The following is a 26581-nucleotide window of genomic DNA, read 5'->3' on the forward strand; positions in this document are numbered from 1 at the left end:
AATTATATTAGCAATTATTATAATGGAAGTGAATAAATTAAAATAAGTAAATCGAATCATGTTTCATTGGGAAAGATTATGCAATATATATAGGCCACGATGTAGTCTAATTGACCGAGCGTGAGCATAGGTAACCGTTTTAGCTTGGGTAAAATTTTCGTGAGCAAGTAGGTACGATGATTATATCAATTTTTTTTGTCGATTCAGCTTTTGGAAATCATTCAAAATGGCGGAGTCATACCATTATTCAGTTTTAAGCTATGCTCGCGAGGTCTACAGCTTACAGAGCCACAGGTTATAATAATATATGTGGATTTAGACTTCGTTAGATTGAGTGGATGCCCGCACAAGCAAACCAATACTCATTTAATTTAAATCGATCCCAACTGCACCTTTAAATTCTTATAATAATGATGAATAGGTACGGATACCAATTCTAAAAGTAAAATAATAATGATGGGTGTTTATTTTGACGACCGGTTTGACCTAGTGGGTAGTGACCCTGCCTACGAAGCTGATGGTCCCGGGTTCAAATACTGGTAAGGGCATTTATTCATGTGATGAGCATGGATATTTGTTCGTCAGTCATGGGTGTATTCTATGTATTTAAGTATTTATAAATATTTATATATTATATACAATATATCGTTGTCTAAGTACCCTCAACACAAGCCTTATTGAGCTTACTGTGGGACTTAGTCAATTTGTGTAATAATGTCCTATAATATTTATTTTCAGAACGGATACGTAGAGTGTAGCAACGGCGTAGAGGAGTGCGGACAGGTGGAGGACTGCGCTGTTTCGATGCCTCGCAAGGGCTGCTGCGAGCGCTGCAAGGGGTGCTGGTACAACGGCACTGAACACGCCTCGCACACGGAGTGGGACGAGGAGGGACGTGTCCTACGCTGTGAGGCCGGCGTGGTTACCATTTCGAGGCCTGAGTGCTACGCGCCGTGCGACAAGCCGAGACACCAGCGGCACACGCATTACAACTGTCCAGTCTGTGGCGGTAAGGCTCTATTAGATATCTTTGGTTGCTGCAAAAGCTGCTGATACAATGGCACTGAGCACGCTGCGCTCACGGAGTGGGACGAGGAGGGACGTGTCTTACGCTGTGAGGCCGGTGTGGTTACCATTTCGAGGCCTTGGGTGCTACGCGCTGTGCGACAAGCCGAGACACCAGCGGTACACGTATTACAACTATCCTGTCTATGGCGGTAAGGCTTTATCAGATATCTGAGACTGCTGCAAGACTTACTGATACAACGGAACTGAGCACGCCTCGCACACGGGGTGAGATAAGGAGGGACGTGTCTGCGCTGCGCGGCCGGGGTGTCACTATTTCGAGGCCTGGGTGCTTCGTGCCGTGCGACAAGCCAAAGCTCCAACGGCACATGCATTATAACTGACCTGTCTGTGCTGATAAGGCTTTATCAGATATCTGTTAATGCTGGAGCTGGACGACCTGCTGGTATAACGGCACTGAACACGCCTCGCACATATATATGCGTGAGGCATACTATACTATACGCTATTAAGCATGGTCACTATAAGTACCTATCTAAGCTGACAATCGCGAATAATTGACAGGCCGATATCGTCTGGCGAACTGGTAATAAGTGGGTCCCTTTAGGCTGTTCAAGACATTATAGGTACACAAACAAAATCATACAATAACCCTTGAAATTGGACTAGTATCATCTTTGTAGGCATCTTTGTAGGTCGACTGAAAGCTGTGTTTAAAAAAATTAAATGTACCTCAATTTCAAGCTGACTATATACACACACCATTAACACGCAGCAGTAAAAGAAATATCATTCATAAGGTAATACACAGACAAAGGAATTTTCTGATCGTTTCACACTGACGCCTTTTCCCACCGCGAGTGCTATGCACGATACTTATATTGAATGTTTATAATTGCTCGGCGTGCAGCGGGTCTTTGCCCAGGCGCAGCCGTGTCTCGCGCAGCGGCCACCCAGACGCATGCGCGGCAAAAAACGACCAACAAGCGCAATCCCGGACAAAAACAAACACAAGCCGACAACAGATCTAATAAAACCAAAACTGATCAACAATTTACCTCCGAAACTCTAACAAGTTTATTAATTCCATAACAAATAATAGTAATTTACAAGATGATGACTTCGAAATTCTTTTGAAAATTGCCGACGCATTCCGATATAGCTGTATTAGTCGGATTGCGTGCGCGCTAGTTGGTATGTTGGGAGTAGGTATGTCGCTTAACGTTTTATTTATTATTAATTTCGAACAAAATAATGTATTTAGCTTCAATTAGGGGATGTTAACGCAACGAAACAAAACAATGTCGCTGCATAGAGGAGAGATTTATATTAAAGTCCTACAGGTATAAATAGTAATTGTAGAAGGTGATAAATGTATAAGTTTACTGTTTCCTCCCACCTACTTAAACGATAGCCACAGCTTAAGCAAAAATAATAATAAACTATTAAAACAGTTTAATGTAAGTACACTTGGAAGGAGCATCCAGACGCTGAGCCGTGGTAGCGCACGCCCACACGCGGCGTGGACAATGAGCTGAAGACTTGTTGCGCAGTAGTCTGCACCGCACAATAGCCCGCCATTATACCCGCACACCTCCGACCTTATTGCTAGTGATGACTGCCATCAAAACAATGCAGTGACTTATTTTTATATTCTATATTATATTACATCATTAAGGTCAAAAAGTAATCATCAGGTCATTAAGCAAATAATTCTGTAATCGATAAAAACAAGTTTTTCATAGGTATTTGTTTTTCTAAAAAAACAGTAAAACAAAGGTAACTTAGTTTAAATACTACGTCAATTAAATAGTAAGTATTAAGCGAAAATAATAAACAGATACTCGTACTGCTCTACCAAAAGGTTTAATGATTGTGAAGTTTGATTAACCATGTTTATTACTCACCGGCAAATAAGATACTGGCAAATTGAAAAGATTATTTTCTTATTTGTTTAATAATGGAAGGCTGTAAGATTATTTATTTGTGCAAAGCGGACCACCCAGCGCAGGCATTCGCCACAGAGTCCTGCCCGTACCGCAGGATACGTACAGCAAGGCTGCAACTTTAACTTTAGGGATGGAAGCCAAATCCAACAAGATCTTATTATGTGTTCACAGGGGTTCATTAAAATTATATATTTGTGGTGGTCGAAAAGTCTCCCACGGCGTTGCGGCTCTATTATTGACCATAAATCAAAAAGTTAACAACCTACTTAAAAGGTAAAGATGGGAGGGTTTTTGTGTGCGGGTCAAAGCGGCCGACGTCGGCGCGGCTGCTCGGGCGCAGCGCGTGGTGAACCCCGTGTTTGTTTGTTTTACGATCCCTACGGTGCATTAGCTTTTTTGCTTCTTCTACTTATTATTTCTTCATAATGTAGAGATAATCATGATGCCTTATCAGCGCGAGGCTTTTTAGGATTTCGACCGTCTGTCTCGAGATGTTTGAGTTCATTGTATGATTGTTTTAACCTCGGTAACAAACTCATCTAAATTCTAAATGTGTTTGGAGAACCGTCTTTATTATTAGGTATGCTTGCAACGACAATCTGAGAAATTGAAATAATTAGCGAGTGATGGACGCTCGCTGCGTGCTGTGAATTGTTGATAGAGTTGGGCTCATGTGCATAATCCTTGTTTCATACTTACGTATATAAACTTACCTGTCATTAGTTATTAATAAAGCAAGGTGTATTTAAATAAATATAGCAAGGTGTATTTAAATAAAATCCAGCTGTAATCTGGTTAACTGTTGGTATTTCATCGGTATAAATCTTGTTTGTATAATTAAAACTTAAGTCGAGTCTTACATGAATAGTTAATTGTTTGTCTACAAAAGGACAGCCTACTTTGTGTAGTCATCTCTAGTTTTACGACAGACACTTGAGTGTCTTCCTCCATTGTTATTTTGTCACACGCGCTGACGCAGCGGGCTCGAGCACGCTCTTAGAATTGAGTGTGCGTCGCTATTAAAGCACATTCATCTACTGACATATCCAAACACTTCACGACAGAAGACTGAGGGCGAGCCTAATGAATGCCAAGCGAGGACAAATCTATTATGTATTCACATTTGTAATTATCTTAAAGAAGGGAAGTGTTACTAATGTACGTACGTGCACTTACAAGCATAGAAAAGTATCGGTAGAGCCTTCAGGGTCCGTTCGCGGCGGTGGGCGCGCCGTGTGCGGCCAGACTCCGTCATTAGGCCCTGATTGATTCACCGTCCAGTCATAGTAATTTATGGACTTTACGCTTTGTCGCAGCCACGCCGCTGATCCTTTCCATTCTTATTTGCTAAAGAATGGCTTGCGCTTTTGTTTCAAATGTTTATTTTGCTGCCGTATAAAAAGCCGAACAATGAGGATTAAGAGGAGTTTTTTATTGTATAATTATTGACTCAGTGAATTAAAAGCTTATCTAAAAATGATATGAAGACCGTCTACACTATTAATCGGAAGGCAAGAGTAATACGAACCCATCGCCAAAAAGCCGCTCGCATAGAATTGAAGTAACGCTCTCATTTTAAAAAGACATGCTTAAATTATTTGAAACTTAGCATTGGGTGATTCTTATTGTTACCTACGTTTTTTGTGTTACCTGTAAGAATAGCATATATTTTTAAGAAAATAAGTAAACTCTACATACAAATATACTTAGCAATTTATCTCTAGTTTTATGTCAACCTAAATGTATTGTCCTTAGAGTATTACACATATTAAAAAAATCGGAATGTCACGTGTCATGTGACGTGTAGTATGACTTCCCGGGATTATATATATATTTGAATATGAAGTGATTTTCCAAGAATTTGTATCAAATATAAGACACTAATCCCTGTTATATAACAATGTTGAAAACTTGACTTACATTGTAATTTAAAAAAAAATGTTCATTTTGTGATCAGTTTTCGTGTCACCGCCGCACGTGGTAATTTAAACATGCGGTACTCGGTAGAAAATTATCTTTACGACTGGCAGCCTTTTTAAAGTTTTTTAGAATAGCAACAATGTGTTGTTGTCAGGGGGCCTACCGTGAAAACCGAAATTCGCAAATTGCGGGGATCTTGCTCTTTTAATAAAGGCGTAATTAGAGTGACAGATAAAAATGCTCACAATTGACGAATTTCGATTTTCGCGGTTATAGCCCATATTTTCAAATGGTCCCTTTAGCCATCAAGGTTTGTCGAAAAATTATTACTTAGTGTTCGCCGTGTTCGAGTTTTAAAAGTCATACTAGTTTCACGTTATAGTTTGTAACATAAAATATACCTCATACATTAGAGATTGAGCTAAATACAAAGACATTTGCAAAATCAAAGGTAATTTTAAGGTAATACCGATCATTAAGTAGGTACTTAAGTCCACGTCCGTGACATATAAACACGTGGTTGTGACATTATGAATTCGTTTGATTAATTTAGAGGCATATTCACTCTTTGGAAATGGATTTTTATTAGGTATAGATCATTTGCTATTATTGCCCGACTGGCAAAGCAGAAAAATGTTTGTCGCGTGTATATGTGTGTATATATGTATGATGATATGCAATTCTTTGTCACCACAGCCTTTATAGTTTGACGGATTTCAACGTATGAGCTGTCATTAGATTTGTCGTAGTCATGGAAGTTATAAGTAACTATGCTAAAATTATTATATAAATCAAAATAATGGAGTTAGCTGCCAAAATGCCGAAATGACACGACTGAGAGACACTTTGTCATAACCGTGTTTATGTACTCATTATATTTACTTTTCCTGAGGGTATTAAGCTTGACCACATGCATCAAAAGTTTGTTTTTGTTTGTACTTTTGATATACGCAACAATATATGAAAAATAAAAAAAACTTTTATAAAAAAAATCTGGACACAATTTAAGAGTCACCCATGAATATTTACGTAACATATATTTATTTCTAGTACCAGTTTTCGTCGCTGTAAAACATCTACTAGCTCTGATTTCTTTGTATTACAATTTTGAGAAAAAATAACTAGTATCAGACATATAAAATAAGATAAGAAGAATTAATTAGCACAAAAAGAACATAAATTGTCATACTCAAATTAACCTTGATGCCACGAAGTGAGTCCTAGCTAGGACACACTACGTGACGCTGATTATCAGTCAAGCCTGCTAAAACTAAAATTAAAAGTAGAAGTAAAAGTAAAACAAGAATTAATTGGCACAAATATCCAAGAAAACATAAAAACATAGTAAATCACAGCATTAGTCCAATATGAAGTAACAAAAACGTAAGGATCGATCAATGAAAAAAGAGTTATAAAGAATAACGTAATAAATTTTATATAAACCCATTTGTACGCGCGCGCGCGCGTGTGTGTGTGTGTGTGTGTGTGTGTGTGTGTGTGTGTGTGTGTGTGTGTGTGTGTGTGTGTGTGTGTGTGTGTGTGTGTGTGTGTGCGCGTGTGTGTTGTGTGTGCGCGTGTGTGTGTTGTGTGTGCGCGTGTGCATGTGTATTTGATGGCACGGTTGCCTTAGTGCTACAATTTTTGTCTATCTAGCAGAAAATTCTGGAGTTTCACTTTCATATGTAGGTTATACACGAAAAAATATGGCCCACCATTTGCCATCAACAATATTAATATTATACAGAAATTAATTGGTTTATTATAAAACACAATTCCACTAATTAGGGCGCCACTGGACGACCCAGTCTTAACGAACCCGGAGTTTGTGAGTAAAGTGAAGGAGGGGGAGTATTTTCCGTGACCAAGATACGTTCATGAAACATTACTAATACGTTTAATTTAGTGGAATGTTTTTATTTATTCAACCTCACTTCTCCTCGTTTCCAGAATGCGTGATAAACGGCCAAAGAGTGGGCGAAGGGCGCGACGTGCGCATCCCGGAGGAGCCGTGCCTGTCGTGCCGCTGCGTGCACGGCGCGCTCTCGTGCGCCAAGCGTGCGTGTCCTGTGCTGCCTTGCGCATCTGCGCAACAACACACGCCACTTGGCGAGTGCTGCCCCCGCTGCAATGTGCCCACAGTAGACAAGATGCTGCCCAGTAAGTTTATATTTTTGTTTTAGCCCTTGTTAGCTATAAAAATTGGCTGTTTCTTACATTTTGGCTGGTCTGATGTTGATATTTTCTATAGAAGAGTAATTTTCTTTTCTGCGATTTCGGGGTTGGTCCCGTAGTAAAAATTGCTCAGTATGACCTATTTATTTACATCATAAAATATTGCAAGTTATTAAAATCATCCTGTCGACAAAATGCCAATACACCTAGGTACTACTTTAACTTTGTTGGATTATGAATTGGCAAGTTATATTTTTGCATATTTAACATTCGTAGACGTGCATCGCTGTGCGGTACTTTAATATAACACATTAATTTAATGTAATCTTTATATGTTAGAATAATTTCTACAAACTCCAGGTCACACTTTCACAAAGCCGTGCATAATCGGCAACAGCCTCCACGCGCACCTGGCATCGTTCCGCGTGGATCCGTGTACGGACTGCACGTGTATGAACGGGACGGTGGTGTGTGCTCGGCACACGTGCCCCGTGCTGACGTGCGGCGCCCGCGCGCGCCCGCCGGCGCCGGGCAAGTGCTGCCCTGAGTGCCCGCAAGTCGAGGAGGCGAAGGCCGCATGTGTAATAGGCGGGAATACTTATCAGGTGGATAAAACTTCTGCTAGACTTATTTTTTGTTAAGTGCGAAGGTTATCATTTTCTAATTTGTAATTTAGACAAATGGGTTTATGTCTGATCAGATTACTTTAAGACTAACTATATTTTGATGGCAATAAATAATTTGGTTTATATTTATGTGGTGGGCTTTACAAGTATGAGTACTAGTTAGTAGGTGGTAATATCAGTCGGTACCTATATTTTAAAATTAATTTTTAAACACCAAATGCATATTCGAAAATATTTCATGCGTGTTACATCTATAAGCGTAGTTCATACATTTCCAATACTTAACATGACTGTTACAGGAGGGTAAAATTGTCACAGGGACAGTCAGCATTAAAAAGATAGTGACGGTCAATTTGGTAAAATAGATAGTAACACAACACGTAAACATAGAAATAAGGATGTGTTCCGATATATTTGGCCACTTTGGCCGTCAATATCTATTTGATGCTGACTTGCCAACAGATAAAAAACACAGTTCTATTATATAATACAGCCCTGTTTTGATCTCGATATATGTGTGACTGGCGACATTTAAGATTTAACGTACAAGGGCAAACCTGGGCGGTTTCAGTTGCTTTAAAGTATACGTATGAAATACTGAAATAAAATATATATGACACTATTATTATTTCAGGATGGTGAAACGTGGCAGCTTGATGCTTGCAAATCCTGTGAATGCCACGGCGGTGAACCTCGCTGCGCCATGGAGCGCTGCCCCGTCGTGAGTTGTCCTCCCGACCAGACGTTGCGGCGCGTGCCGGGCCAGTGCTGCGCGCGGTGTGTCGACATCGACGGCATCTGTACCGTCTTCGGGGATCCCCATTACAAGACCTTTGACGGAAAATTCTACAGTTTCCAAGGATCCTGTAAATATCAATTAGTGTCCGACTGCGCAAACGGTTCATTTTCGATAAGGATTTCTAACGATGCTAGAAACACTTCTCATTCCTCCTGGACACGCACGGCCACTCTCCGGATAGGGTCTACCAAAATTAATATGGGGAAAAAGATGCGAATCAAAGTAAACGGCAACAGAATTAGCTTGCCCCACAGAGAGAGCGGCGTAGCGGAGTTAATTCGCAGCAACGGTTCCGTGCTTTTGAAGGCCAACATCGGAGTGCAAATGTTATGGGACGGAGATGGCTTCTTGGAAGTTACAGTGTCGAGTGTGTATAAAGGAAAATTGTGCGGTTTATGTGGCAATTTTAACTCTATAGCGAAGGACGATATGAGATCGCGCGAAGGTCGGATGATGAGCGACGCGTGGGAGTTCGGTTCGTCGTGGCGGGTGGGCGGTCGGCGAGCTTGCTCGCGCCGGCGCGAGCGCCCCGGTCGCTCCCAGTGCCGGCCGCGCCGGCGGGCCAAGGCGCGTCGGCTGTGCCGCGGCTTCGACAAGTACGAAGCTTTTACCGAGTGTGCGGCGAAAGTGAATCCTCACAATTATAGGGAGGCGTGTGAGTTAGACGCATGCAGTTGTTCTGGCTTTCGGTGTCACTGTGCGGCGTACGGCGCGTACGCGCGCGAGTGCGCGCGGCTAGGCGCGGCGCCGCGGGCCTGGCAGCACGAGGCGTGGTGCGCGGGCGCGGCGCCGCCGTGGCTGACGCGCGGGCGCGACGCCGCGCGCGCCTCGCCGCCCGACACGGCGCTGCTGCTGCCCGGCACCATGCCTAAACCGGGGTCTGGACGTCGCCCACCGCCGCCGATTCTGCATCCTGATTAATTTTGTTAGCGGCTCCGCATCTACTAGTCAAATCTGCCAGTGTGGTGAAGCGAGGTAATTACTTTTAAGTTGTTAACGCTTTATTATCTTACTCCTTACATCGTTAAGAAAATTAACTAGATAATCATTTTTGAAAAAGTTTTTACATTAGTTTCTGCTTTATGTCTTTTTTCATCTCACTACATTACGCTTTATCGATTCTAATAGGTAGATTGTAGAGGAAATAATTCTTAATGTTTCATACCTACATTATGTTTGATCTAAATTAATATTCAGAAAGGAAACTAGGTATTAACACAAACGTAACAACTCGTTTTGTCATGCTGTGGTTTTATTTTGTTGAAGATACAAATCAGGGCTTTTATTTATTTTTCTCATGTAGGTTAGGTTAGCTAACATGTTTTATGTGAAAGTCATTATGTCTATAAATATCTATGTAATACTTCCCGTTACTGCCTACACATATATACCGAGTATTTCCTGTAACACGAGCAAATAATTAAACCATATATTATACTCCTAAAACGATATAACTTTTGATTAACAACTTTTAAAAATGAAATCTTTTGATTTTAACGTTTTCATATAAATTTAATATTATTTTCAATGTACGCTGACATCAGTGTGACGTTGCTTGTCACGCTTTAAATATTGCGTCTTAGAATTAACTTCTTTTCAAAGTTGTTGAACAAATGTTGGTCAGTTTCAGGAGTACAGCCTACAGTTTATTTTATTGCTCCTGTTATAGGAAACACCCGGTATACAAGTGAAAAAGTTAAAATCTAAAGATTTAATAATTTTTAAAAGTTGTTATTTAAAAGTTATATCGTTTTAGGAGTACAATATATGGTTTAATTATTTGCTCGTGTTACAGGAAACACCCGGCATATATATGAGTGTATTACGTAGATATATATAATGAAATATTAAATACGGTTGCGGGAATCACCTGCAACTCCTAGATTAATTACCTTAGACTATTTGCGAATATGAAAATCATTAAACCTTCGCTTACTTAAAGTCTTTCCAAACGCCACCTACCAGGTTAAAATGTGTGTTTTTTTTATTTACAGTATTACGAGGACGCAAGAAATAAGATGAATTAGGAAATACACCTCGACAAAGGTGTAAACAACCACCAATGGAATGATGATCTTTCTACAAGAACAGTATTCATTATAACTACTTATTATAAGATGTACGTACATAATATATACTAAATGTCATAGAGTAACTTTTGGCCATCTAATACAGCTCGCATCTAATATTGCCTCGCGAACATCAACCAGCATGAAGTTAAATTTCACACGGGTTTAGGGACTAACTTAACTCCTTTAGACATTCAATTGGCTCATTCCACTATTTTAAGACCTACGATCAACAATCGTACCTAAGATAAATCGCAAAAATGTATGGTGATTGATCAGACATCGTTTATTTGGTAGACTTTTGAGTGCTGGGTCGAAGTTGTGATAGTACAGTAGAGTTACAAAATAATCAGTATAGTTTTGAGGTCAATAATGGATCAGGTTAGAGTTCAAATTCATTACCTCGATTTTCGTAACTCAATTGCACAATAATAAAAGTCCTACAAAATGTACGATATCTAGTAATGATTGAGTATCTATTGGTGATTACTGATTTTCTATATAAATTAAAAGGAACGCTGGTTGTTATTTAAATGCTGTCACTTTAAATTTGTAGCAATTCATTAAACTTGTATAATGCTTACTTAGCGTATCTAAAATGTGATAATTGATTATGACTGGTGTTACGGGAGTGCGTTCGGTAAAGTTCAAATTGCGATCTCATCAGTACCTAGTTGTTTACAAAATCTTAGTTAACGTATTTATCCGAAGCCAAGAAGCTATGAGATTGAGAGTAACCTACATAAAACCCTGCAAGTAGTAACAGATTCGTTCGTGTAGTTAAATATTGTTTTAATTAAAGACTCGTTTTAGAGCTTAGTTGTAAAATACGTTACCAATGAATTGTATTCTTGACTTTTAAATCTATGTGTACTTACTTTAGTTTCTGACATGTTTACTTAATGTTAGCTTGTGACAGTACTTTCTATTCTGAAATGATTGAATGAGTGTATTCTACTAGACATTGTAAATGTTTTGAGAGGAGGCTGAAGTATATCTATACTAATTGTGATTATTGATCCTTTACGGATAAAAACAGCCCGCAAAATGAAAGCAGCCAGTGTCTATGTGTCATATTATTGACTAATTTTCTTTTTAATTGTCTTTGTATAAATGTCTTCTTTATTATCTTTTTATTTATTACGCGAAATATTTTCTAAAGTTTTAGAAATTATTTCAAAAATCACTTCTTATATTTAATTTTTTCTGTTTTGGCCGCTTTCTAAATGAAAGCCGCCCAAAAGAGTGAATTAAATTTTCTTAATTTTAGTGTTTTATTTCAAGGCTTACGTTTTATGTAGGCTCGTAAGTTATTTGAGGATATAATTTAGCGACTTTCATTTCTGACAATTTACTTAAGGTATTACAAATTATTCCTTCTTTTACAATTATGTATATTTTCTTACGACAACATGCATACTATGATACTATTCTAATCTAAGTATTGTGTAGGTACCTTTTTGGGTAAACTTTACCTACATGCCATAAATTTAATTATTTATTGATATAAAATGGGTCTTGTGTCTTTATTATGGAATTGTATGAAAATGTAAAAATGTAATGTGTTTACTGCACAACGTTACTGGTTCTATTTTAATTACGTAAATATATTATTGGTTCCACTAAGGAACCAGTAGTTCACAGTAATTTGTGAGCTTGCGAACAAGGAATAAATAAATACTGCAATTTTGTTGAAAACTCTTTTGTTTTATTAACCCGGGTCGTCGATGCCTGTACGGCATAGTTGACTATTTAAATTCTACCTAAGCAATATAAAAACCGGTTACCGAACCAGACAGACGTGACGAGGTACATAGATTGATGAACGTATAATACATGTGATTTATTACTAAATAGGTAGTCACTCATCAACCTACCGGGGCGGGTTGTAGCGGGACCTTAAAATAGCAACTGTGGAAAATAAAAGTCATTCGTATATTCCAATTTGTTCGTGTGGCACGATGGCTTTCGCTTCCATAATAATTACCTATACTAATTAGTTAAAAGAGAATAGGGACCACTAAGATTTTTTATCATCACTGGAAAACTAATTTCATGTATATTGAAATATGTGAAACAATTGACTACTTACTTAATTTTTATAAGCCTCAAAAACAGCCATGTTTTACTGTTATTTAAAAAAAAATACGGGATATGTAAAATGTAAGATAGGTTGGAAGTTTGCTAACTTTTCCGTCCACCAAAAAATGTAGTGCCCACGGATTTTAAAAATTAATATTGAATAGTACTAAATATTTACATTTACACTTCTTCTTCCTCGCGTTTTCCCGGCATTTTGCCACGGCTTATGGGAGCCTGGGGTCAGCTTGACAACTAATCCCAAGATTTGGCGTAGGCACTAGTTTCTACGAAAGCGACTGCCATCTGACCTTCCAACCCAGAGGATACACTAGGCCTTGTTAGGATTAGTCTGGTTTCCTCACTATGTTTTTCTTCACCGAAAAGCGACTGGTAAATATCAAATGATATTTCGTACATAAGTTCCGAAAAACTTTTGGCATGAGCCGGGGTTTAACCGGCGACCTCCAGATTGCAAGTTTACACATTACAATAAAAATATAGGCCTTACCACTTCCACTTTTTTAAATTCAAGTTGAAACGGGTAAGATCTTCAGGACATAACAAAATTAATTTTTAACAGTCAAAAAAAATTATACGCGGGCACAAGATCTTTTTGGAGCTCTGAATAGATAGTAGATGAATTGATATATAATAGTTAACGATCTAACTTATCTGATATTTAAATTAGGCAAACGAGGCACCAAACACCCTGTTTTCACATTGTGCTTTTCACGTAAGTAACGTTCAATACACTTAGTGGCACCTATTTTCTTTTAAGCAGTATATATGTATTTACTTGTCATATAATTTCCAATAGAGATTAAACTCCATTAATAATTTATATAACTCTTTGCGAGAAAGTGGATATTATAAAGCACCTCAAAGATATTCATTACTCTCTACTGGCCAGAAGCCAAATTTCCTCAATTTGATGTCATCAAAATTATCTAGGACAATTTGGCGTCCGCTTTAAAACACGAGATTCATTATTTTTATCTTGAGCAGAAATCTTCACGCGGAATATTATAAATATTTCTCAACTCAAATGTTATTTTTAAAGTATTTTGAAACATTTCATGTAATAGGTACGTATCAGCGGTGACAAGATATAAACCAGCGTCTTATGACTCATTCAAGAAAAATAAAAAATAGATAATAGAATAAAAGATTTATTAATAAGTATATAAACATAGCGCAGTCACACACATCAAATATTACAAGATTATTTTGTACAATACATACATAATACTTTCTTGTTAACCAATGAAGTTTAGCTGTTTACTTCCATTTTGTTCCTGTTAGTCCTCTTGTCCAATATCTCAAGATTCGAAAGGTTGAAGGACCGAAATAAAGATGTAGGGAGATTCCTTATATTAAATCAAAAGTTTATAGGGAAGAGAGCAGCTGTTTATTCTCCGGTCATCATTTCCATGAATTCTAAAACAAAACAAAATGTCCTTGAGATAGTTTTCGCTCTCAACTACAGTATGTGTTCAGTGCGTCAGGTAACTTATTTTAAAATACTTGAAAGGTTTTGGCATTGGAATTGACATCCCACCTGATCAACATATTCAAAGCACGATGTTTGCTTATGGAGTGCTTCGAATTTTTACCAGTCTAGAAGCATGTGGCATGAAGAGACAGGCAGACCCGGCACAGTACAAGGATATTTGCAAAAGGTGCTGACGCTAAAGATAATTTATGTGACCCCAGACATATTTAAAATTTAGCTTGTAAAGTGAATTTTAAAGTTAATCTGACTTACCATCGAAGTCTACGGTACCGCTGCCATCAGTGTCGATTTCCTGGATGAGTCCCTCGAGCTCCTCCTCCGACAGAGCGTCGTCCAGCTCGCGAAGGATCTCCTTCAAGCTCGACGTGGGAATGTAACCGTTGCCTACAAACAAACAATAATAAATTCATATATTAATCGCGCTTGTTTTCAGCAGGGGTAACCAACGTCGATGTTTTAAGCTGCCTATATTCCTGTCACAGCTAGTTGTGTTCACTTTTGCTTTGCTAAAAGCATTCTAAATTAGCCGTACCTAGTTTGTATAGAAGTGTTTAATGTTTAAGGTAAGAACGCCATTAACTCTTTCCTCGTACACTTTGTTTTATTTTTAACACGATGAATGTCTCTTAACATGTTTATCATTATATCTTAAAAAACAACCATAAGCCCGGTCGTGTACTTAACAATTATAAAGCCGGCCAAGAGCATCTTGGGCCATGCTCAGTGTAGGGTTCCGTTGTTACCCGTCCGTCACAATAGGCTAAACGGGAGCTATTAGTACATATATTAGATGTTAATCAAGGGATGAAATAGTGCCTTTCACCGGAGTTAAACACTCTACTTTTCATATCAAATGCTAATTATTTGCTTTACATATGAAAACCAAATAAGACAAGGCAAATTTGCTCGATTGATAACTGTCCTTCTCCAACGCCCTGTGATCTCAACCAAATCACCAGTCTTCGTTCGTCTTCAAGTCTGCAGGTTTATTTTTATGATAGAGAAGGCAAACCAGCAGACGAATCGCACGATGGTATGGATGGTCGCCCATGGACACACGCAACACCAGAGGGGTTACAAGTGCGTTGCCAACTTTTAATATGGAAGTACGCTCTTTCGATGAAGGTATGACGTCGTATCACCCAAAAAAATAACACTTAGAGTTCTTACTAGTAGATTGGTAATTTCTACTGATATTAGTTTTTCTTTTTAAACGTTTATCGACCCCTGATTAAACACTACCGGTACGTAACTACGTCGTTGCTACTCAAAAACCTTTGTTACACAAAACCAACTCGTAGGATAAGGTAACCCACCTTCCTTGTCATACAATCTGAACGCCTCCCTCAGCTCTTTCTGCATGGCTTCGGCGTCTTCTTCTACGATGAACTTGGCGGCTAAGGTTACGAATTCACCGAACTCAAGGCGACCAGACTCTGAAAGTAACACATATTTCACATGTAATTATGTCATTACTTATACATATCTTCTGCTATTGAAATTGATATTTTGTGATGAAATATAAAATCCTGACATAATATTATCTATGTATAAGTGCATTGATGCTAAACGATAGTTAATATTTTTGGGTCATACGCAGCAATTAGTTACACTTCTCTCCTATAAATCCTAATGTTTTAAACCTTATAAAGGAGTAAGTACTATATATTTTTCTATTAACCTGTGTAATATAATCATTATCAGTTAACCTCTTTTACAGGGGCCCATTTCTCGAACGGTATTAGTGTAATATTATTAGTGTGTTGGCATGGTAACCCACTTGACAGTTCGTGGATTAATAATATTAGTCTAATACCGTTCGACAAATGGGCCCCCGGAGTGACAAGTATTGTTAAGAATCTGCATGACTCGCTTCTGTCTCTGTCGACATCTTGACTACATTCTACACGTTGTACTTAGATTTGTAATAGTAGTCTACAAAGTTTAATTCTATGCACGATAACAATGTTATTATGAGATATGAGTATTCTGAGATATTAATAGATCTCAGAATACTCGTATCTCAACATTAAAATTATAGAGAGAGAGAGAGAGAGAGAGAAAGAGAGATAAAAATCTAGCAATGAACAATCTATTTTTGTAGCTACACAAAACGAAATGGAGACAAGCAAGATAAAGTGAGCATGTACTGAAATAACCGCTTGAGAACTTTGAATTGATATGACATGTGTCGTCACGTAATTTGCAATACAATCGATTATACTTGTACTTTCAATTTCAGTACGAGAATAGCCAAAAGCGTACACATTAAAAATAATAATTATCAGATAAATGTACCTACATGTTTAATATTACACTTTTAAAATAATTAGCTTTTGTTGGATTCTCGAAAGACGCTTTAGCAATTACAATAAAATTTAAACTATCACGGATTTTGAAAGTGAAAATCCAATTGAATAAATATGTACATAAAATTTTTATACAGTCTCATTTAAACATAGACAGAGATAAACGTAGGTACTGTCTTTGTCTTACGCTAGTATGTACTAGCACCCATAAAAAGGGATGAGTATTATTTTCCTGGTTCTTACTGACTGACAAATAGTAGATTGTGCAACGAGGGGGGTAAGTGAAATTTTGGATACGAGGGAATTAAAGACCCGAGTTTGCAATATTCTTACCCCCGGAGTTACACACAATGTTTTTCATCACACTTGCGAAGAAAAAACTAAATTTTAAGCGAAATAAATCTTAAATACGGTGACATATCAAACATTCGTCCGCCATTTTGTAATTTCTTGGCAGGTGAGGCATCAAAGGCACAGGCCTATTCGGCATTCAGCCACGATTAAAAATTATGTAAAATTATTTTAAATGGCTGTTTAATTAAATAATTTTAAACACAAAAAAAAAATATTAAATTGACGTTTAGTCAGTATTTTAAAAGTAAAACTCATTTATGATATTTGGTTTGTATGAATAAGTGACATAATAAAAAAAGTTATAACTCCCTAGGGAGTTATAGCTTTTTTTCCACAATCCATAACTCCCGCGGGAACAAAATAGGCCATTGTCCTTGAGCACACCTGCATGAAATAAGATCTTTTTCGAGCAAGTGTGATGAAAATGTGTTTTTCAAGCTATATTTATCTCTGTTTGTAAAAATAAGTAAAAAATGCCTTTTATAGGCAAGTATTAATTAAGCAAGTAAACTTGGGTTGTAAAAAAAATTTACAGGCATAATACATAACTACCTGTAGGTGAACAAAACTATGTTTTTTTCATAATACTTACTGTCAGCGTCGACTTCTTCAATGAGCTCTTCAAGGATGGATTTATTGAAGGGCTGACCCATCATCCTGAGGATGTCAGCAACAAAGTCGCAGGGAATGCTGCCCGAGCGGTTGTGGTCGAAGCCATCGAAGGCCTTGCGAAGGACTGGAATTAGCAACACCAACTTTAAAACTAGGAACTTATTACGTAACTACGAGTAAACCCCGAAACGCGTCTCTGAGCTTTTCTGGCTGCGTACCTTCGATATTCAAATTATGATGGGCCATATTTAAGAGGATGAATTAAAATTTACACCACTTATTAATATTTAAAGTCCCTAAGTTACACAAATGCAATTTGGAGAGATGCAGTTGTCGATGTTGCACTGGCAATAAAAAGAGCCAAACTGATCGTTCAGCGGGGTGCGTTAGGATTAGGACAGCAGTTCAATGCTCTGAGATGCACCTAGTGCGAATAAGTTGTGCAATGCAGCTATTTCTGTGCAGCAACGTGGTGCATCGCCGGCGCGGTCGTATAGCTCGTATGTAGGCCGACAATAAATAACAAACAAACCACAACGTCCACATGTATCCTAATAACATATTTAGTAGATCAAGAAAAAAATAGTCCCCCTTTAACGTCAAAACATCACAGTGTAAATTCTTAATGTTCTAATCATCCGATATTACGATGATGAATAAGCGTCCGGTAGATTATTTTATGAAGTAATAAAAAAAATTGATAGTTTTCTGGAATTTGCTGTATTTTTAAGCGTGCGTCATTATTTTATAAAAACATCAAGTCCAAAAGACCGAAATAAACTTTCACAGTTTTAATGATGAGCTTGATAGATAAACGAACTGCAGTCATTAGTTTTCGAGGTGTCTACTTATAAATGATACATATTGGTGATAAGTGCGTGTTTGAACACATAGTGAGAAAATATCAAATAGCTTTACATAATTTTTTTATTGTTACGAGTAAATGTTATCGTTACCTCATGATATAGGGATAGGTTGCGTTGTGGAGATTAGAACAATTTATTCGAATCTGATAGAAAATTATTCGAGACATTGCAACTACAATTAAGGCCTAAATTGCATATACTCTATAAGCAATACAAAGATTAGGTATGACAGAAGCACAGGAGTGCATCAAACTCGAACCTACTGTAGGTGCAATTTCCCTGATTGACCTCATTCAAAGAGTTTTAACCTGTAAACGCCGCTAATACTTGTATCGCAACGCATGATGTATTACAAAAATAAATGTAGAACTTGCGTCAGGAACATCTGCATTGATGTAACACTAAACCTTGCCGGGGCCATATAATGGCACTTTTAACAGTTTCCGCCTCTGCTCCACCTAATTACTGACGCAAGACCGTGTTCAATTTGTCGACAGGAGTAATCGGAGTCAAGGCCGTAAAGCGCTCTGAACTGAACCATCTGATAAGCATCTTGAAATAATTTTATTTCACAGTAAAGCGGCGCGGAACAAATGTCGCCCCTTCAGCACCGCGCAGCTGTCCCACAATATTTTGGCAACAAAAAAGTTTTCAAAACACAACTTTTATTTCTGCCAGCATGTTAATTTTAATCGTCAAGACGTCTTGGCAGTTGTCTCAAAGACCCACCCAGTTTTATTGCTATTTTTCCTAGATTTTAGCTGTTTATTAATTACCCACGCACGAATGTGAAAACTTCGGTTTCGAAATTAGTCCGAGCGCTTACACTATTGTGTGTGCTTTTAATTAATCTGTTGGCAAGAAAGCTTCCTGGATAATAAATCTTTCTGATTTCTTTTAACTACTTGACATAATTTTAATTTTAGAACGTTGAAGCCAGTTGGTAAATAATAATTATGGACCTATTACAGTTAATTTGCGAAGATTTAGGTAATTAATTACAATATAAATGCAACTTTGTGTTTCTTGGCTCGTATTTGCCTGTTAAGTTGTCAGAAGTTTATTATTAATGGTCTTTCAAATTTCTTGGTGAGATTTTAAAATTTGAACAGGTCTTTCAGAGTGACAACCGCAACCGCGATCTAATCTTTCGCGAGTTACAATCTTCCATAGATTACGATGACCGCTTATTTACCATTAGGCGGGAAGTAAGCAGTAATTTCATTAACATTTCATCACAATATCTTTTTCTAATAGCAAAAAGACGATAATTTATAACCATAAAAAAATCTATATATCTAGCCAAAGTTCTCTTTCTGGCTGTTTGTTTACAAGAGCAGATATATTTGTGGGGGTGACTCAGCCTATAAGAGCATGACTTGTAATTGAACAGCGATTTGTGTGTTTGGCTTATATTCATATTGAATATTTAGTGCCACTTGGCAAATATCTGTAAAGTGACAGTCACTTACAGCATATTAGTGGAAAATAAATGAACCACGTATGAATGAATGAATCAAGTGAAAATCTATTTCCACCTACGGCGTCTGAACTTACACGTGGTTTGTTGCCTCAATGTTATTCAATTCATCTTTTATACAAGGGCACAGCTTATCGGATGACAAGCAAATCCAGTAACTACAACTGGGTATGGCTACTGGCAGTTTCAAAGATGTCACATACACGTCGCCGACCTTGTATATGCATAAGGCGATACGATGTATTGGCAGCTTACTGAACAAATGCAATTCATTTGCTGTCAGCACAGTATATCTTCAGGAAAGCAGGGAGCCTAGCCGAGATGAGAAGCTTTTGCAGAATTTGGAGAAAACGAAACCAGACGCTATCATCAGTAATCAGTACGTTTATTGTTTCGATAGGTAAGTATAAGATGTTACATGATGTGTTTAGTTCTGCTATGAAACCCTGCAGGGCACTACAATACTCGTATAACTTAAACCTAAAGTCTGTATGCAATATATTATTTAGACAATAATTGACATTTATACTGTGTTTCAAACACTATTTATGTTCGCGCTTCGTTTTGTTTTCTGTAAACGTTTGTCATCTTGGCTAGGCCCCAAGGTCTGTTAAGATAATAGGTAGAAACGTTTTGTTCAAATAAGGCCTGTTTTATATCGTGTATTGACATTAGAGTGTTCTTTGAGTATATTTATGAGAAAACTAGACATATATAGATTGTCAGTTATAGCTATGTCACTGTTGTTACTGTCGCGGGTCAAATCGGCCTCCATGTGTTTGTATTTATAAACCGTTAAGCGTAAGTCAATCAGCTATTAGTAGTGATCTAGAAGTTTCAATTGGATCAATTGTGCATGTTCTCAATCTCGATATGGGACGGTTATAATCGATTGCGATTAGTAACAGAAATAGAGCCGTAGCGAACATAAAACAATGGTTGTGTGTAGTTTGTAATTTATTATAAGTAAACAATGAAAGTACAGTCAGCATTGAAAATAGCGTATCGGACTAAGCGTTAAAAGTACTCGTATCTACCAGTCTTTAATCACTTAATAAAAGATAATATCCTCTTAACGCACAGCCGTACAAATTTATAAATATCCAAATTTTCCCACTGAAATTTGTATTTATAGTAAAGGAAAAATAATTGATTTTGCTTTTTTTGAAAACGTAAATTCAACTCTGGTCCAATTGAATATGATTTAAATTTCATCGAACTGAATAAGTCCTATAGGTAGGGCTTTGGTCCTTAGGGGGATAAGTCTTTATATGTAGAACAATTATACCGTAACAGATACTTTTGAACGTGAATTGTTAAAACAACTGCATGAAATGCTAAATATTAAAATTATTGTTGCAGTGTATTGCACTGAATACATGCCTATTTAGTTGGAAATGAGGGTTTGTGGTTAGACTATCAATTACATATAAAAATGTGAAGTATTGATAACACAAGTCCTCGAGGGGGCACAAATGGTAATAATTCTTACCATCATTTTAGAAACGAATGAATTATACTGATGTTATTCCCAACTTTCTGAGCCGGGGATTTATCTGTTCCCGCCTTGTTTACGTAGGCCAATAATAAATGGGATCACTACGAAAAACACATGGTACAATTTTTGTTATTCGAGAACATCGAGATAACGGGATAATGTACTTAAATTATTTATTTAAACTTTATTGTACTAAGTAACTAAAACTAAAAAAGACTAGGTTCCTAAAAATCACAGTTATTTGTAATCAAAACCACAAGTTGATTAAACAATGACAACACGATGAATCTGATTCTCGAGTGAATTGGCCTTGCTCCAATCGTGTCGCCATGCCGCCCGCACAAACAAACATACATTTATTATCATTTGATACGGCATACAAATTTAAAATCTGTTATAGATTTAAAAATAATAATTAATAATTCAGCCTATATACCTATAACTTACTGGAGGCCTATTTCATGCACAAGAGGGATTGGGCTATCCGACCAGACGATTCAACAGAGTCACGCTGTTAAGCCTAAATAGTGTTTAGTTTGAAGTTTATAAAATATATAGTATATGTATGTTAGTCAACAAGATATTTGTAATAAGAGTCTTGTTGTCTCATTCAAATTTTCAATAAAATAAATAAATATTGTTCCCATGCTGGCCCAGAGGGTGTTGAATACCATTTAAGTTTTACAAAGTTTGTTGTTACTGTATAATTACTTACTTTCATAATTTAAATATAAATTCTTTGAATTCATAAATGAAGTTATGATTTGGTGACATAAAGACCTATTTATTGGCTTAGCAAAACAAGCAAATTAGGTTGATAGTTACCTATTATACGTAACTCTTTGACGCAAACGCTGTTAATACCTAAATATATAACTATGATCAAGGCTAGATAGTATATCGTTTTACAAGAATACTATTTACGAACATAAGTGCCTGGGAATACCTAAGTATACCCTTTTTTTTTTACTTTTCCCATTGACGTGTTAGGCTTTCCTATAGCCTTTAAAAGATCAAGACTTCTAATCTCAAATCAATCAAATTTGGCGATTCATATACTTAAAAACTAGACTTAGGCTTAGAACAGCCTGCGATTAATTTCTTGCGCTTTCAGAACGGCAAAAAGTGTAACGTACGGCATGCTTCATCCGCGCACGCACTTGCAAAAAACCGCAAGAAATTAATCGCAGTACTTTCTAAGCCTTACGTAAAAACTATTTAAGTCGACCCTAAATAGTTGTTTATTCATCTTAAAATCGGGTGTTTTCACTCTGTATCTGTTTAAAAATAGTTGCAATAAATTTATCAGGGCACGCCTTACTAGGTGAATGGATGGTTATTTCGAGATGGTTCATTAAGCCCGGAACATATTTTGAAACAGGCACTTTGAAACAATTATAAAGTGTCTGTTTTTGGAAAACTAGTAAAACTGGCTGCAATTCCAGTTGTGTTTGCAGTTTTCACCAACAACTGCACGGTTTGCATGAAAATAAGACTGTGTTAATAGTTCCATAATTCTTAGTTATGAACGCGGTTTTAAATCACCTTGTGAACCCAGATGCAATCGGGTTTTATTATTGTGCGTGTGCATAAATCGTGTTGTTTGAACATGAAAATAGGTATAATTATTGAAATTAAACAAGTAAGTGACTTGATCACTATTCTAGATGTACTTATTGCCAACATTAAAAAAACCATTGGAGTTAGCTGCATAGTTTTTATAGGTAGTATTAATTGTTTTTTTTTATACTACGTCGGTGGCAAACAAGCATACGGCCCGCCTGGTGGTAAGCAGTCTCCGTAGCCTATGTACGCCTGCAATTCCAGAGGAGTTACATGCGCGTTGCCGACCCTAATAACCCTCCCTCCCCTCGTTGAGCTCTTGTTAAGTAGGGTAGGTATACCTATAAAATAGAGCTACTATGATTATTCAATATGTTCCCTCCAATATTTTCTATTCAATGTTCCTTCCCCATCTAGCATTACTTCACATCTATCTTTATTTGATCCATGTAACTTTTATAATGATATGAAAACTTTAATTTTAGTACTTAAAGCTAAGCTGAGTTTCAGCTCATGTTATTTGAGAGTTAGTGTCGTCTCAAGGTATGTAATATTATTTTAATAGGAAATAAACTTTTGATTTAATTTAATTTAAGCGTACTTATGCTTAATGAGATCGAAACCAAAATATGATTAAAAATATTTTAAGCGTCACAGTTTTATGATACATGTTTCAAATGTCTATATGTTCATATGTAAAATTCTTTTGATACTTACCGGCAATCTGTTCCGGAGGGAGCTCGTCCGCCTGTAATAGAAATATTACACACATGTAATATAAAATGGTTAAAATATTGCGTAATTTTTAGAAAATACTATAATTATATTACAATCCGCTGTGTATCTCTATTTGTTTTTAAAAATGAACTTCAATAACTGATGTAAGATACAAAAGTAAGCCGTTTAAGTATATATTTTTGCAGGAAGAATGGCTTTATTTACTCGTAGCGCGTAAGTAGGTCTATGTATAGGGACAAATAGTGAACTGAATACCTCAAGGCATTCTATACAAGTAAAGGAGGTATTAATTAAGAAAAAAGCAAATTTGTTGTTTTGTATTAACCTGAGAAAATTCAGACATTGTTTATAAATTTTTTAGGGTTTAATTTCACTGAGTTACTTCTAACGAGAATGATATAACACTAGGTAATGACGAATCAATGTTATTATGATAAGTTTATTATTTAGATCGCAGCATCCATACTCGCATAACAGGCTCAGCTAGCGAATAAAGTAGTTGCATGTCTAGTTATGACTAATGATCATTTTCGAACCGGTGTTTGCAGTTGCACTCGGTCTGGTCTAACGGTGTGTTTATCAACGTTCGGTTAGTGTACCGTACGTATGTGGGGTGTGCAAGTTGCACTCAATAGATATTTCTTGATATCTAGATCTAGTTTAGTTGAGTAAAGTGCTGTGGCCTAATAGAATGAATAGTAGGAAATACAAAATCACAAAATATCACTAAATATATCAGTATTTAGGAATGAAGAAAAGAACTAGGTCACTATTATAGAAACGAAAATGGCATACTATACATATTCCCGTTTTGTTTTGCTTAGTTTAAACAACAATTTGCATCAACATCGTTGTGAGTTTACCTCAGGTCTGTAGCTATACGACTCATATGGTTGCCCGTTCCAAATGCAAAGGGCAATAAAATTATTTTATGTGTTATTGGAACGAAAATAGTTTAATAGACGATAAGTCGCGAAATCTCTGTTTATTTTATTAGGATATGATATATGAACGAATTATAATGACGTCAAAACGTTGAGTTATAAAAGTAGTAGAGTGTGTGGGTTTTTATGTTTGTAAATTATGTTAATGTAACTGATATACTATTTATTGCAGTATTGAATACAGCAAAATAAAAAATACTATTAAAAAAGTAGGACAAGTATCAAACGGACAGAAAAAGAATTCTCCATTATAAGCCAGAGTATCAGAAAAAAAACAAGAAAGCTAGTGAAACGATGTTTCAGCCGTCATTTCAGCAGGTGTCTCAAGTCATCGCCGCACTTTCGTCCACATACGTCACGCTTACAGGGCGAGTGACAGCTTCTGTTAACTACCACTCATGCGCATCCACAAGATCTAAGACGATTATTTACACTTTCCAGAATAAAAACAAGGGCAACGTTTGAGTAAAAATTGAGGACCTATTGAGTTTGTAATAAATTTGCTTTTTTTTTTTAAACTTGATTTGATAACTAAACACACAGAAAACACCTACCCAGTCTTCTGTGTCCAGACCCATGTTTGCAGATCACTTGTTACCACTTTGAGACGCACAACACGACTGGCCGCGGTTTCGCAGTTTCCAGCGTTCAGGGTTATTTCTGCTGCCCCGCAAGTTTGTCTGGCTTTTCATGAGCGGGGCGCGGGGCCCCTCCGCGAGTCCTCCCCGGCTTCCTGCGTGAGCGACCAATGGCGGGCGTCCCAAACGGCAGGATGCTGACGTATTTTTAGTCAGAAACGTGAAAGGAAAAACGTAAACAAGCGGAGCGTGTACTCGGGAAAAAGGTATAATTTTCCGTCCGCACCGCGACCCCGCCCGCTGGGTCATTAAGCGTGCAACTGGCTGTAATCGTGAAGTCATTTTTTGAAACAATAATAGCGTGGGGTCATAGAAAGTGGATTTTGTAAAATATGTATGAATTGAAGTGAATTGTGTTATCAGTACCTAACGTGTATTAACAAAATACAATATCCCTCTCTCTCTCTCTCTTTTGGCCGGTTAACATAAAAATATATTTGAATAAAAATTTACACTTTGGATTAGAATAGGCACCATAAAAACATAAAAAGCCCGCTTTGCATAGCCGTCACCTTCATCGATTTCAGCATTTTATGGGATTCGATGTGTCCATAATACTATATTTTTGCATTTATGGTCCAGTAGAGCAGCCGTGGATTATGTAGATTTAGACTGGGAAAACATGTTTAGTAGGTGCTAATTGTACCTATGTGAACTTAAGTTTAGAAATAGTTATTTGTACAACAAGAGAGGAAAGTTGGTTTTTCTTGCGAGTGTTGATTTTGAGTCCCGAGTAAGGGAAAGAAAGTTAGAAACTTGAGCGTAGAGGTACTCAAAAACACGAGATGTAAAATAACTTTGTTTTCTTGTGACACATACAACTTTTCATAACATTTTTTTTTCCGTGTATACATAACATTTTTTTTTGTCATCTCCGAACTCCGACACACTGCCGTGTTTAGATATGCGTGTCGTATTATCAAGTCGTGATAAATGGTGGCGGAATAAAATGATAAATCATCACGATGTTTTCTATTTACTTTGATGTTTCAAATGTCGTGGAAAATTCAATTCGAATTGATAAAATCTTAGCCTCTTTTGAAATTATATTTCAAGGAAATTTGATCCGACAAGTCTACATAATCCCACGAAAAAAGAGCATAGATAGGTTTTTATCGGAGTCGGGCTACGCTTAGTGCAGGGTTCTGTAACTGCTACTATTTCAGCAGGTATAAATACTTGGCTATAGTTAGTATGCTTGGGTTTACTATATCAAAAAAAATATTGTAATTTAATAGTTATTCATTAATAATTTATTAGTATGCAAAAATAGTTTCGATGAGGTTGAACTTTCAAAAGATCTATCAACTCTCCCACGCCAAAAAAAAAAAAAAAACCTTACTTAGAGAAGAAAATATAATTATATCCTTTTACCTAGGGAAAGTATCTATGTAGTAGTGTGTATTATGTAAGTATGTGTGTC

The 26581-nt window shown here is 37.0% G+C and overlaps 2 protein-coding genes across 3 annotated transcripts in view; one reads left to right on the forward strand and one right to left on the reverse strand.

Moving 5' to 3' along the window:
* LOC133521272 (BMP-binding endothelial regulator protein) overlaps positions 1-13903 on the forward strand; it is an 83743-nt gene extending 69840 nt beyond the window's left edge. Inside the window, exons 4-8 of the mRNA XM_061856140.1 lie at positions 739-1009; positions 6843-7052; positions 7428-7672; positions 8328-9467; positions 10487-13903. Of these exons, the coding sequence (XP_061712124.1) occupies positions 739-1009; positions 6843-7052; positions 7428-7672; positions 8328-9413 (1812 nt within the window). The 3' untranslated portion in view covers positions 9414-9467; positions 10487-13903. The remainder of the gene's footprint in view (positions 1-738; positions 1010-6842; positions 7053-7427; positions 7673-8327; positions 9468-10486) is intronic.
* LOC133521273 (troponin C-like) lies at positions 13797-25204 on the reverse strand. 2 transcript variants are annotated; one of them, XM_061856141.1, is made up of 6 exons: positions 25075-25204; positions 23556-23586; positions 17412-17555; positions 15473-15592; positions 14409-14540; positions 13797-14080 (listed from the first exon to the last, which is right to left on the reverse strand). In XM_061856141.1, the coding sequence occupies exons 1-6, from the start codon at positions 25096-25098 to the stop codon at positions 14052-14054; spliced, it is 480 nt and encodes a 159-aa protein (XP_061712125.1). In that variant the 5' UTR covers positions 25099-25204; the 3' UTR covers positions 13797-14051. The 2 variants fall into 2 exon arrangements, with proteins under 2 accessions (XP_061712125.1, XP_061712126.1); XM_061856142.1 differs by lacking the exons at positions 23556-23586; positions 25075-25204 and adding an exon at positions 17650-17807.
* Positions 25205-26581: the final 1377 nt, after the last annotated feature.

This window comes from Cydia pomonella, chromosome 9 (genome assembly GCF_033807575.1).
Source record: "Cydia pomonella isolate Wapato2018A chromosome 9, ilCydPomo1, whole genome shotgun sequence".
NCBI classification, from domain to species: Eukaryota; Metazoa; Arthropoda; class Insecta; order Lepidoptera; family Tortricidae; genus Cydia; species Cydia pomonella.

Bases quoted from the DNA above. Each gene is read 5' to 3' on its own strand.
- LOC133521273 (XM_061856141.1), bottom strand. From the start codon at position 25,098: ATGGGTCTGGACACAGAAGACTGG. The intron at 23,587-25,074 runs GTAGGTGTTTTC...TTTCTATTACAG, and splicing joins GTCTGGACACAGAAGACTGG to GCGGACGAGCTCCCTCCGGA. The intron at 15,593-17,411 runs GTAAGTATTATG...TGTTACTTTCAG, and splicing joins TGAAGAAGTCGACGCTGACA to AGTCTGGTCGCCTTGAGTTC.